General features: G+C 51.0%; 1 protein-coding gene across 2 annotated transcripts in view; it reads left to right on the top strand.

Annotated features, from left to right (window-relative positions):
- Nucleotides 1–14,562, top strand: part of LOC122371768 (synapse-associated protein of 47 kDa-like) — a 56,623-nt gene that overhangs the window by 38,630 nt on the left and 3,431 nt on the right. For both annotated transcript variants that reach the window (XM_043348449.1, XM_043348441.1), the window contains exons 5-6: nucleotides 1,514–1,653; nucleotides 10,492–10,640. In XM_043348449.1, the coding sequence (XP_043204384.1) occupies nucleotides 1,514–1,653; nucleotides 10,492–10,640 (289 nt within the window). The remainder of the gene's footprint in view (nucleotides 1–1,513; nucleotides 1,654–10,491; nucleotides 10,641–14,562) is intronic.

A 14,562-nucleotide genomic window follows, 5' to 3' on the forward strand; every position in this document is an offset into this window, starting at 1 on the left:
CTGGGCAGGGAAGTCCCGAAATGGCGCTGAGTCTTTACCCGAGCTACCGAGGCAATTGTGATGCTGCGCTGGCTGTTTACACTACCGCGGGCTCATTTGATTTGCATTTTATTCTACAACGTACAACTATGCCTGCAAGCATATATCAGTCGAGCAATAACACAGCTGTTGTTTTCCCACCAAGCCCCAATCTGATTTCAATAAATTTGTTTCGAATGCGCTTGGGGTATTTTGCTTGGGGTATTTTGGGGTATTTTGCGTATAAAACAGAGTTTTACCATGAAGAGGTTATCATACATTCACAATCTTGTAGACAATTCGTAACCGCCCGGTCTTTGTTTTTTTTTTTCGAATCATCAACGGGTGATTAGCCCAGTTATATTATTGGGTTCATCGCATTTGGATCACTGTACTTATGTCCATTATGTTATAAGGAAAGCCTGTTTTGGTTTTAGTTCTACATTTCACAACACTGAGCTACTTGCATTATGGCGGTTCACTCTATTGAAGCCGAATGCAATGCAATAAAAATGAACACTAAGTGCCGGTCTGACATCGATCGGCTCCGTCTGCTGGCCCCAAGTTGTCCCGTGTCACATGCCTAGGGACCATGTCCGAGCCTAGTGCCGGGGAACTACCAGCTGCTAGGGCTCCACTGTGACACTGGGTAGTGGCAGGGGTTGCGCTATCTGCACGGAACCGGTGCTGAAGCTACTGTGTGGCCTCCGTGAGATGAGAGGCAGGAGACAACCGATACGGCGGAAACATCCGCTTCTGGAGCGGTGGTAAAAAGTTAATGTTTTAGAGGCTGTAAATCGTTGGGTTTAGGGCAGACGTCGTTACCGTTAAACATTGTGAAGTTCGCGGAACCAATTTTCTTGGATGACTGTTCGGTAGCTTTGTGAAATTGATCACCTGGAAATGTCGTTATGCTAGGAGCCATCGTGACTTACAGGTGTTCTGTTCAGACCGTTAGTTGTACAATTAACGTGGCTGTACAAAGAGCAATGTTTTTATCGAAAGCTACCAAATAAATGTTCGTCACTCGCGGTCTTTGTCTTCGCTTTTACGATCCACATTCGAGTGGGCTGCCTTACCATTGTCATGTTTCCGCGTCCATCACCTCTGATTGATTACCCCTATTGTGTTGCAGTGTCGCAGTTGTCATAACATTGAATATCAGATAACCTTAGTGCAACATGGCGAAATTAACACATGGCTGTCATATGACTTGTGCAGTGTGCAGTGTGCACTGTACAGTGACGTCGCAATATGGGCATGCGTTCGTCATTTGACCCCTAAAGTCAGTCACGACCTTTGCCGTAAATTTACACCACGTAAAGCCTTCGTCTGCAGAGTTACCATCCAGTCCAACATCATCAGCTGTCTTGCCTGACCTTCACCTTGACCCGAGTGAACCGAGTGCCCTGGACTACCAATACTGACCCCTTGAGTGCCCTAAGTTACCACCGTATCGCCCTGAGTGACCCCTTTGTCTACTGTGTGCCGGCAGGACAACCGTAACTTTGTGCGGAGCCCGCCGTCGGGCGTACAGTTCCAGTTCGACATGGACACCTACATGCCGATGGCGGCGGCCGTGCTCAGAGAGGACCCCGAGCTGGAAAAACGCCGCTACGAGCTGGTGCCAAAGGCGTGAGTGAGACACAGACGTCTAACGTCTTATACAGACACTTCTACTGGATACTTTTCCTTTGTCGTCGTTCAGTCAGGCTAGTTCAAATCATTGCCATCGGAACGACAGGTGGTACCAATAATATGACAAGTTAGAATGCGATGCACCTCAATGCATAATGCATATCATGTTTAAGCCCATAGTCACTTCAATAAAGTGTGTTTCTTCGCGTTCTTACAGCTGTTTTTTAGGGCGCGCCGGCTAGCGGGAACCATTGCTTCATACCCTTGTTCATAGATGGCGCTAGTTGTACTGACGCCTGAATGCAGGCTGTGCCGCAATGACCTACCACGGTAAATCCGCCCGATGTTCGCCCAAACCTGTACAGCATTGCGCAAAGTCGTAGTAACAAATTAGCTTTTTTAGATGACGTTTCATGTTAGGGGGGGGGGGGGCATACCAACACCTGTGACTCTGTGGGTTAGCATTCAGCTCCCCTCCTCTCTGAGAACTTCAACTGTGGCGTCATCCTCTCGGTCCGTCAGACTCGGCCGCCGTTAGCCGACTTACTGGTGCTCAGAAAACACATCACCGTGGTTGCACTTGGCTCTCAGCTACCTTCAGAGCTATCAGCTTCCACCCATCTGCCTGCAGTATATAAATGTTGGCTGTTGTCGACTTCTTTGTTCCAAGCGCCTGGCAACGTGTATGCCAAGTTCGCTTCCTGGGATGAAAAATAGCCACAAAAATAACTCAGTCTAATATGAAATTATTGGTATCCTCTGCAGCCGTCTTATTAGGTTGTTATTTGCGGTGTGGCTGGATTTGATGTCACAAATCAAAATGAGTCTCGCTTATTTCGTCATGTCGTGCCCAGTGATCTATGTTATAAAGCGGCACAAGGTGGCGCCATCGCTCTAAACTACGGTCGTCCCACTGAATCTGAGTCCATCTCTGAGCTGTCTCGCCCGTCTCCATGAGCTCAGAAATCTCGTCTGATGGAGGTCTATGCCATCATTTCCGGGCCGGTTGGCCGCGCTATATGCCGTACCTGGTCACACGGGGTCGCCGAGTGCCGCCGTGACCCGCCCCTGGAAGAGCGACCAGTCCGTGCTCGGCGGTCGCACTCGTCAGGCCCGGATATTGAAGGAGGTGGCCGGTGCCGCGGCGCTGATTGCTCCCTTCTATCTCGGCGTGCCGCGCCCGCCAGTCGCGCCAGATCGGCCGGAGCGCACACCAATCGCCCAGCTCCCCGCACCCGGAAATTGATTCGTCAAACGGAATCACTTCACAAAATGTCGGATTTCCGAGGAAGCGGCTCGGTGGAATAGAGAGTTCAGAGTTAATTTGACGATGTGAGGGCAGAGAGCGCTGAACTAGGAGCGTTCTCCGAATCCGGCCACGTGTTGATGAAGTGGAGTTGGGTGCTGGGTGTCTGGCTCCCGGAATCGTCACGTTCCCTCGGGTGTGTGATGGATACCTCGGCCAGACAGCAAGGTCTCGGAGCCGGGAGACTGCGCTCTTATCGCCTGAAGGTCGGGGGGTGACGGCGGTGGCTGGAAAGCAGACGGTATTGATCAGCACAAATACCTGCCTGAATGGTTGCATAATGTCTTCATGGACCGAAGAAAAAAATCAGAGAACCTACTCAGATAGTTCATGTCACGCTCACCGTTCCGTGCTTCTATCCTCAGGATACTGAAATCCTTCTCCTCCACGCCGCAACCCCCCTCCGGGCTGGACAGGCAACTTTATCTCATGCGGGCTGCTCCCTTGGAGCGGCACCGCTGCTCCCGAGGGAGCGCACCCCGTAACATCACCCCGTAGCCGGGTGCAGTGAGTGCCTTGGGGCTGGGTGGCCTGTCCTCTGGACGTGCTCAGCCCCGGCGACTTACTAGCCCGCGCCCTGGTGGGGTCTGTTTATAACGCGACCTGGTGGGGGGGGGGGGGGGCTATTTTTTGCCCCCCCCCTCGTATCTCCGAAACTACTGGACGGATCCGCAAAATTCAAACGGCGTTCGAAAGGCCTGTCAAATTTGTCGAAGGAAACCAAATTTCATTGACCTCGTGGTCACCGATGACGTCACAGGTCAGGTCAAAGATGAAATGTTTCACCGTTCACGGGTCTTCTAGGGAATGCGCTATAACACCGAGGAAAACGCATTTTGTCGAGAATAAGCGATAGAGCGTCAGTTGCCTAGTAGATATGTTGCTATTAGAGGTCACTGACAATACCAGGTCACGTCACAGGTCAGGTCACCAAGGGTCACAGGTCAGGTCACATGAGCCCAACTTTACTAAGGTTGTGTGATGCATGTTTTATGGCCAATTTTTCATTTCCAGCTCAATGGTGTTGGTTGTAAGACTATCAGGTACGGCTTAGGTCACTTTCTGGTGAAGTTCAGGTCAAGGTCAGGTCAAGGTCAGGCCAAAAAAGGTCAAATTTTAAAGTTGATAGTTTTGCATAAAATGGGTATTGATTCGATGCAGCTCGTCACGGGGAGTCTAATGGTGGTCTTTGTTTTGCGCTACGGGGTCTAGAATTGCTAAAAATTGAGTTTGAAAATTTGACGTAATCAATTTTGAACAGTTTTTTTCGCTATAACTTCGCCAAAAAAAAGAGGTATCAATCTCAAATTTGGTATGTGGATGGAAGGTGGTAAGGACTATCACATATATTCCGGTTTTTGCGAAAATCAAAAAACTTTTTGGATTTTTCGATCATTATATCAAAAAAAAAATATTTTTTGATTTTTGGGGGTCAAATTCCAAAAATTTCAAAAATCCGAGATAGAAGTTTTGTAGCCCTGTCAATTCTACAGCTTTTATGTTCTATCATTTTTCTGTATTTGCAAAGCTATAGGCCTGACAGCTCTTCCCGCGAAACCCTTTTTTGGGTCGAAAACGGCAGAACATGACGTCACTCTGACGTCATTTCCGGCCAACCTATCATAGCCTTTGGAAAAAGTTTTGGTCACCATATGTAAAATTGATGTCCGGGAGGGTACTGAAAGTTTGGTGACGATCGGCGCAGCGGTTCTGGAGATATATCGAAAAGTCTGGAGGGAGGGGGGGGGGCAAAAAATAGCCCCCCCCCCCACCAGGTCGCGGGCTAGGGTGCCTGCCCAGACCAATGTCTCCCCCTATATCCTAACATCCTCCCGGCTCTGAAATGGTCTAATTGGACCGAAAGGGCCTAACCCAACACAAAAAAAAAAATCATGTCACGCTCACCAACAGCTTCAATCGTTGTACGGCAAGAAAAAAAATATTGTCCGTCCTAGATGATGAAACATCAAGCTAGTTAGTTTTCTGATGAATCATGCTTGTTCGAGACCTCAGTATCTGGGTTATGGTCACTCTTTGTGCAACTGCAGGGCCGAATCCGCTACCCAAGCTTGAAACTCGAAGCACCAACTTTTCGTAACGCACTGCTGAAGTTCCCGAGAAGTCATCTGTGACATGTGTCGTGGTGGAAATGTCACCGTTCCACTAAATCCCGAGCACTGATGGCTAGGCGGTCGTTGGGTTGTCTGCGGCCATGCTCTCTCATGAGAAGTCGGTCACCTGTTGTGAGCTAGATGGAGGACGGCGTGGGACCTCATGGTAGCGATGTCAAAAATATCCTGCAACCAATTCCACATTACGGCTCAGAGTCCCGTTTATGCATACCAAAGACACACAAACCGACCGACACGCTTGTGATAACTGGAACGGGCTGACAGAGGTTGGCAGTCGCCCAGAGTGACGCCCACATACACGAGGCGAACAGGCTGACGTCACCACCCAAACACACATACAAATAGCCTGGTGAGTCAGACTGGGCGGTGGCCCCGCCCTCCGCCCTGGATTGATACAGTCATCCCACGACTCTGCCAGGCGGTTTTGGCAGCGGGCTGCGACGATCCCCTGGCGCTCGTCTCGATGCGGTCTCCCCCGTTCGAAAAAGTGGTCTAACTTTGTTGAACATTTATCGACCGTCCTTTTCTCAAAGCCAGCTCATCCTCATCCTCAACCACATTCCCCTGTTCTGAGCTGACGGTCACCCCACTAGACCACCGGTGGAGGGCTGTTCCAAGTGTTGTTTACCTCCGGGGGGACAGTTTGAGCGGCTGCATAACCTATCCCCCGGAGCATTTGTCCTAGATAGTCCCAGCCGCCGCGGTCCACCAATCTGGGGTCGAATGAGGCCGTTGTCTCCCCCGTATCCTCTCATCCCAAGGCCTTGAAACGATCCCTATGGACCCAAAGCGCCCAACCGAACAAACGAACTAAAAACTGCTCGGCGGCGGGACCTCGCGCGGCCCAGCCCCGGCCGAGTTAGGCGGGGTCACTGCCGGCGGCGGCCGCGACACTGATTGATTTTCAGAGGGAGCCGGCCGGCCGGCGGGACACGGGGTGCCGGGTCGGGTCGGGTCGATGGGACGGCGCCGGCCCCCGGTGTCACTGCAACTGACGGAGACACGACACGGCGGAGCGGCTGACGGACGGAGACGCTGCACGAACGATCAGGGACGCTGACTGGGACATGACACACAGAGCAGCAGGACAGGAAAGTGGGGTGGGAGAGACGGGCTCACCAAGGGGGTCAGATCGGGGTGACACGGGACGCCGCCGAAGGATGGGACTACATGTATGTCGGCATGCCTACTGACAGACCACGACACTGGTTGGGGCGGCGACAAAGCACAGGGGTGCCAGAGTGTTGCGGTTGTGATGAGGCCGAGCGGGTGCCGAATCGGCGAGAGACGGACTGTGATCCAAGACCGACACATGTCTGTGAATTCTAACGAACCGGGAGACGCTGCATTGGGATTCACCGTTAAAATTCACCGGCATGTGTCAGTTTCAGCTCGCATGGGGCAGAATCAGACCGGCAAATATAAGCTGGTAACTGGGCGGCCGCCGCCCACAGGCCGGCTCAGTCGGTGTCAATATCCCAGCTCTGTGCTGTCGCCCCGGGAGCTGCTTTGATGTTGGCGTATTTGATCGGGATTAATTAGAGTGTCCGGCGCCAACGCGGCTACCATTTCACACAATGGCTCTGTGATGGTGGAGGGCTACAATTACATGAGCAGTTTGCGGGGGTCCTTGCGGTGTCGAAAAGAAGGGGCTGGAATAGAGCATGAAGGATGAAGTCGTCGGTGTATAAATGTCGACCAAAAGTTAAATTTCTGGAGTATTGGCTCGTTCAAACTTAAATAGCGCTGACAAGTAATGCAAGTTAAGACCACCAGGCTAACCGAAACATCATTGTTGAAGCTGGCTGGGAAGTGCAGTTGCACGTTTACATATTGGTATTATTACGAGCGAGCGAGCGCAGCGAGCGAAGCGAGTCTTTTCAATATAACGGAAAAATCTCAGTATGAGCGGCCCGGCCCGGCCCGGCCCGGCCTGTAACGCTTTTGAGAGGCTTATATCTCAGCAACCGCTGGACCGATTGGCCTGCGGTCTTTTTTTGTTGGGTAGCCCCATCCCTTCTACCCCGTAATTGACTACTTTTGATACATCTCAGTGACCGTCGTGGCACGTGCCACGTGAAATGCCAAGGGTGTTCAAGCAGTTTTGCAAAAGTAGTGATTTTGAGAGGCCCATATCTCAGCAGCCGCTTGGGCGATTGTCTTGCGGTAATTTTTGTACGGTAGCTGCATCCCTTCTACCAATGGTCGGACACTCTTGATCTACAGGGTGTCCCATAAGTTCCTTCTCACCTAAATTTTTCTTTAAGAGGCTCTCTTATTTAAAGCCACGCTTAATTTATTTTGTAACTGAGCTTTTGGGGTTGCCATGGCAACTGTGAATGTGCTCCACGGTAACTAATTCGTCTAGACAAAATATTTTTTGCCAGAGAGTTCACTTCCTTTGGAGACGGCTTCCGCCGCAACATAGAGGTCTCTGATACGGGAACGTCTCGGTATTTAGACCGCACTGGGCCATTCACGACGGTTGAGGGTGATTGAGGCCATCCAGTATGTAGCCAATGTCTGTCGCTAACTGGACGCACAGTCAACAAGTGACGCCGATGATTTGTCGGGAGTCAATCGCTGCAAGTTTATGCTCTTTTTTGTCAGCTTTCACGAGTGAGCCATGTGGCCAAAACTGTGTGGCGCCAAAATGGCCGTCAAAAAGGTCTTAGCGTTAGAAAGTTGGTAAACAGGCTTTTCAGGATGTATTACCAGCTGTCTAAGAGTATCATTTCGGGGTACCTAACTCAAGGTGACTTAAGCTCTACTTACCGGAGGGCTCAAAACAGTCAAAAACGTCTTAAAATGGCCAAACATGTGTTTCGTTATGCCTGAGGCTAAAAAAACTGGAGGGTCGATAACATCAATGTGGTCATCTGGACTACCTAGTCCGTGCTCGAGATAAAACACCCGTCCAAACCCCAAAACGGTCCCATATGGGCGACGGAAAAGGCCTTTGTGTCATCCAGCTTTATTCCTATGCAAAAGGCCAGAGTCACGGTAATGTGGGGTAATATGCGTCCAGACACTGATTACGTTGCGAATGATGCTCCAGAAACAGTCTTGGGACGCAGAATGCTTCTCCAAGAAGATCTAGGAGGAGTTTCAGCTTTCTAGCTTAACCCTATTCCTGGCGGGGGGGCCTCAGGAGCCCCCCCCCCCTGAGGTTTTTTGGTTATTTCTCCCAAACGCGTTGAGCTAGGAAGCTCAAATTTTCTGACTTTTCCTAAAAGGCTTCTACGCAACATGTCTGAAAATTTTGAGTTGATCTGACCTCAGGTCAGGTCACCAGAGGCGGTTTGGTGACCCTACCTCAGAAAAGTTTGCAATCACGCCAGAGCTAGAGTTTTTGACCGATCAATTTCTTCTCTTCAGGGTTTAGTTAGGGTACCAGTATGTGCAATTTGTATATCTCGGAATTTTGATATCGGTGACCTAAGGTCAGGTCAATTTCGCGACCTCCCCATTATAAGTCAATGGGGGAAAAATCAACTCCCTGTTTTTACCACTAAAACGGGTCGGAATGGCCCCATATACCATACATGACTTCATATACGATCAACCTTCACTACCTTGAGGTCTGTTTTGCTGTTGGGCAACTGTGAGGTCATGTGACGTCATCAAAGGTCACCAAAGGTTTTTGGCCAATAACTCCGTACAGGAACAAGATACAGACGCGTGGATGGTCTCATTGTGTTCAGCTCGTCAAGACGCATCGAATGATATACATGATGACCTCGAGGTCACGTGACCTGAGGTCAACCTTTGACCTTGACCTTTCGAGGTCAACATATATATCATTCGATGCGGATTGACGAGAGGATCACGATGATGCCCTTAGTTTGTTCCTATCTTGACTAATTCGAAAGTTATTCGAGAAAAACTCTCTCCATATCTAGCGCCGCCATTTTGACTTTTTCGACCCCTGTGACGTCATCTTTGACCTGACCTGAAAATGACCTTTGTAAAAATTGTAGATCTTGTCCGTGCGTATCCGATGCCGTTTACCGCTTGTCGCTATCTTGCTTCGTTCTCGAGATCTCAGGGGGGGGGCCGAATCGGCCCCCCCCCGCCAGTTTCTTGTCCCGGCGGAGCCCGCCAGGAATAGGGTTAACTTGAACCGCAAGTATGACCACATTTTTTAAGTAGAAAATGGCATCCGGGAGGTCGTAGGCCCATCTTCAAGCAAGACAGTGCATCAGTGCAGAGGTCAAGCAAAGCATAAAAGCAGTGCCAGGAGACTGTGATAGGCGTGTGTGGCAAGATCACATCCCAGGCAACTCATCGGATCCAAATTTCATAAAAATGTGTTGGGAATATTGAAATCGAGGCTCGTCGAAGCGAAGCGGTGTTCCAGCATTGAGGAGCTCACGGCGCATGCCAAGTCAGTCTGGGCTAACTTCAAGCCTGCTATGCTGCCAAACATGCCGGTTGGCATGTCGCAGCATGTATTCATGTGTTTGCCTATGAAATGGGGAGCACATTGAGGGGTTATAAACAAATCAAAACGCAATGTACTATGTTTTACATGCAAATAAAAGGTGAGAACGAACTTTTGGGACACCCTGTATGTGAGTGACCCCCACTGCACGTGCAAAATACAACAATAAGAGGTGTCAAATTTGTTCCCATTTTAATAACTCGGTAATTACTGGGGCGATTTCGCTGAAACTTGGCATGCAGGTAGGCACCCACCAGGCAATGCATTCCCATGTGTTGCGGTTAAGGTGCTACTGCACGTGCGCACGTGCAGGGGGTGTTTCCAGATCTCGAGAACGGCTGGGCCGATTGCGCTCAAATTTGGTACACGGTTGGGGACCAGTTAGTAGGGTGCCGTGCGAAAGTCAGTTTGTACCCCGTTTGCACGTACGCACGTGCAGAATGCCGCTTCCAGATCTCAGGAACGGCTGGGCCGATTGCGTTCAAATTTGGTACACCGTTAGCGACCGGTTAGAAGGGTGCTTTGCGCAAGCCTGTTAGAAGTACCCTCTCGCCCTTCCGCACGTGCAGGGCTCACCATCTCGCTCGCTCGTTCTTCGCCCAAAAGGCGTTTTACTGGTTCTAATTGTTCTACTTTGCTTGTTTATGCAGATGGGCCCAATTAGCTTAATTGCTGTTACAACTTGTTTTATGTTCTGGAAACGTCACGATAAAGGTTACAACAAAAGTCAGAGTTGTTTTCGACTTGTCGCGGATTTTCTTTCCGATCTGCTTCCCATAGTTTCCTGAACGGCTGCCTCTTTCGGTCATTGTTCTGTCGCTGTCTGATCCGTTTTCAGCTGAACGATTTTGTCCCTCTCACCGATTGTGTGCTGTCCTCGTCTGAACGGCTTCCAGTCGATGGCGTTTAGAGTCGCCCTAAATCCCCGACCACCGTTCTGCTGCCTCTCACAGGATCAACGAGGAGACGTTCTGGCGCAACTACTTCTACCGCGTCTCACTGATCCGGCAGTCGTCTGAGCTCAGCTCGCTGGCGCAGGAGGGACACGACTCCAAGGACTCATCACGCACCTCGTCTGTCGAGGCCGCAGAGCCCGCCAAAGGTCAGACTCTCGGCTGGGCGTCCCGTGGGAGTCGGGCCAGTCAGTCAAATTAGCGTTGGCTGCTGCCGCAGACCTGACTCTCCTGTGGGCGACCTGCACCGGTGCGGTAGGCGCGGCCGGAATGGAAGGGCTGTGTTATTAATGGCCGCCGGGTTTCCGTTCAGAGCCCCAATGAACCGGTCGAAGTACGCTGTATGTCATCCACAATGGCCCAATAACGGTGGGTGGGAGCGTGCTCGTCATTTGGCGGAGTAGCGCCGGCCTGCTGATTGTGTTGTGACTTCGTGGTCGAACTGTGCAGAGGATACCAAGTCGGACTTTGGTTTGGCTGTGAACGCGTGTCTTATGGCGACAATTCGTTTTGTTGACCTTTGCGATCAAGGCTAGCAATCATGACTCTTTGATTTTGGGAAGCCAGCGACAAAACCATTTGTTTTAAGTGATACGGAGCCCGTGGACGCTATAAACAGAAACGACTGGTCATTTTACTGCCATTACTCCAAAGCGGTATGTGGCGCTAACTGTTAAAACAGCCGAGGTTCACGGCCCAGCCGCCCGGTCCTTGATACCGACTCGGAGGAGCTCTAGCGGAGCTCGTTAGCTCAGTTTAATCAACGGAAATGAGCGCCGGCGCCGGCGGGAGATGAGCTCCGTCAGGCGCTGTTGCCGCCATTGTCTCACGGGAAGAGACCATCAGAACAGGATGGCGGACGGACCAAGTGGAGGGCGCCCTCAAAGATAAGGAACGGACCTGTACCGTCGGGCTGTCGGCTTAGCTAGGACGGTTAGATGGCGGTGCCTCGAATTTACTGCTTCAGTTTAATGAAATTCCAGTGCTAATTCTATAATTGTGGACCTTCATTATTAATGCATGAGTGGGGCATAGTTCCCACATGTGGCGTGCTTCACAAATGACGCCTTGTTTTGGTTTACCTATTCTAATTTTAATTACCTGATTGTTGAGTGTTTCGGGACAGGGCGCACTGCACGGCGAGCTTTAACATCATATGTGAAAATTCTTCATGTTGATTATTAGGCTTGTCCACTATTGTCTATTGATTGGGCAGGAGGGACGTTGTCTGGTATGTCTTACTTTCCGCACGCGCCTATTGCGGGCAGCACCCTGGGTGGCCCATCAGCCATGGTTTCCCTGACAACGGCTCCTGGCGGGGGTCGGCGAATGTGTCCAGGATACTGAACGGCACACCACAGTCTATAGCAGCTGGCCTAAGCTCCATCCCCCATAGACTATATGCGGCGCCTCACGGAGCTGTTCCTGAACACGTGCCGGTGTCTGTTCTATTATATCTGGCGCTCACTCCACGACAGCTCGTCAACGCGACGGCACGATCCGAACAAAGCCCTGCCGAGGCGCACAGAGTCGCTGGGGGCCTTCATCAGTAGCGGCCGGGCACGACGGTGCTTTAATGGCGGCCCGCCTATTGATTGGTCGAGCTAGTGGCGGCTTCTCGGCGCCCCCTGAGATAAGAGCCGGCCGATGGGAGGTCGTCAAAAGGCCGCGCCAGATGGAGTGCCGATGGCGCCTTATCGCGGTGTCACTGCCAGCGGTAAAAACAGCGGCGGCCACTAGGCGGCGCGCGGTGAATGTAAAAGGTTAGATGTCTACGTTTTTGTATCGTGTTGTCTAAAATGTATTCTATGAAAGGGAGTAGTTATACAGGATGGCCTAAAAGAAATAAGCTTTCAGCCTATAGTTTGAAATTTGTATTTCACAATTTAGGTAGAAAATTGATAGTAATGTTATTCTTCGTCTAATGATTTTTTTTTCAAGAGACGTTTCCTTCATCTTCTGGCATAAGAGCCTCTCTGTTCGACTTTCGCTCAAATCCGTTGATCAATTCCCTTTGGCCCATTTGAAACCCGGCAGCGGAATCTTAACGAAGTGCGCGCCCCACGGTTCTGGTGGGCCGGTCGGTGCCATCGACGGTCGATCTGTGCGGCCCAGTCCGTCTGTCACTCCCTGATAGGGTAACGGGACGGCTCAGCCGCCGGCCTTCGGTCATACGCGGATTGATGGCCCGCTGGCGGTGGCGTCTGGAGCTCCTGGGCCCTCCCAGCTGACTCCTGCACTCTGTCCTACTCGCAGCTGCCTTCTGAACTCTGCACCACCCGTAGTCGATATCTGTCCCTGATCGGACCCTTCACGGCCATCGCCTCATCTCCGTCTACTCCTGAATTAAGTGGTGTCAATCGGAACTTGAATCTTTGGAATTCCGATTCTGTCCAATGTCCATATCGGAATTTGGTTAGACAATGACAGCAGGCTTCGGACAACATTGGACAATCACTTGCTACACACATCAGCACTTAAATAAAGTAATCGTGTGTAGCATTAATTGGGGAATAAAAACGTCAGCTTTTGATACGATAAACTCTTATGAGCTGGTGATAGTACATTAAAAGGAAATTAAATAACAGTGTTGACTGTTGAGTGTTAACTATTGCGTAGGCTTCGGACATCTTTGGACAAATGACTGGCTTGGGCATTTTTGGACGGACAGTCGACGTATGTATTGGACTCTGGACGGACATTGGACATACATTTTCTGAAACTGACACCACCACCACTACCCTCTCCGGCCGGTTACTCTCTCCTACCCTGACCCGTCACAGCCGATTTCTGCCCCCTGCCCTTACCTTCCACAGCCGACTTATGTATGCACTATACCCTGACCCCCTTCAGCCAGTCACTCTCCTCTGCTCGGCCCGACCACTTGCCGCCGGTAGCAACAGTCGCCCTCCTCCCCCTCATCCTCGGCTCCTCCCGCAGAAGGTCGTTACCCAGCCCTCCCCATCCGTCTGTATGGGACGGGTTCTGCTCTTGGGATGGGACTGGTGTTAGACGGACGGCATTGAGTCCGATCACCGCTCCTTTGTGCTTTAGTGATCAGCTGGCAACAGTGGGGTCATTGGCCACTTCCACGACCACGACCCTGAGTTCATTGTGCTGTATTACACCTTTTTGCACTCAAAATAGGCATCTTTTCATTCAATTTCGGCGAATTGCATTCAATTTTAGCGATCTCTCATTTGCTTCGAATAGAGAGATCGCTAAAATTGAATGCAATTCGCCGAAATTGAATGAAAAGATGCCTATTTTGAGTGCAAAAAGGTGTATTCAACAGGTGCCATTAGTTGTCTTGCAGATCTGCTGGTCGTATGGCAAGCTAGTTTAGCGGGTAGGCGTCTTTTTCATCGTGCTGCTGGGAAGCGGAGACGTGCTTTCATTATTCGGACGATTGAGGCAGTTACAGAGGACTGGCGGGCTCACAGAGTTGAGCAGTCTGTCACAAGCGTCACCAGTTTCTGACGGACCAACCGTCACTGACGCCGCCCTCCAACATAGATGCCCGTCACTGGCGCCGCTCTCAAACATAGCTGCCCGTCACTGGCGCCGCTCTCAAACATAGCTGCCCGTCACTGGCGCCGCTCTCAAACATAGCTGCCCGTTACAGACATCGCCTTAGTTCTGACATAGCTGCCCGTCACTGCACTGGCGCCGCCATCGGACATAGCTGCCCTTCACAGACGCCGCCTTTTGACGGAGCGGCCGTTTCTGGCGCCGCCTAACGACACCGCCCACCGGAGGCTATTTTGGCGCGCCGCGGCCAGCCGTTTGTCGATTCAGTTTCGCGGTTGGCTGCAACTTCTGCGCTGAATATGCTAATTTCAGCTCAGACCATTGGTTTCTCGAGTCATATATTTGCATGTAATAACTCGTCTTGGCGTCACAGTTTCGGCTTATGCTCGGCGGTGGTGCATCGCTGACGGCTATTGGCTGAATGTTGTTTTTTTCCACCCTGACAACTTTGAGTTTGGGTATAACAATATTCACGTTCAGGGAAGTTTTCTGGACCGGCTTAAACGTTGAATTGCCTGGTTTGCGTGCTTATTTTTCATG

The sequence above is a fragment of the Amphibalanus amphitrite genome, unplaced genomic scaffold (assembly GCF_019059575.1).
Source record: "Amphibalanus amphitrite isolate SeventyFive unplaced genomic scaffold, NRLGWU_Aamphi_draft 000036F_arrow, whole genome shotgun sequence".
NCBI classification, from domain to species: domain Eukaryota; kingdom Metazoa; phylum Arthropoda; class Thecostraca; order Balanomorpha; family Balanidae; genus Amphibalanus; species Amphibalanus amphitrite.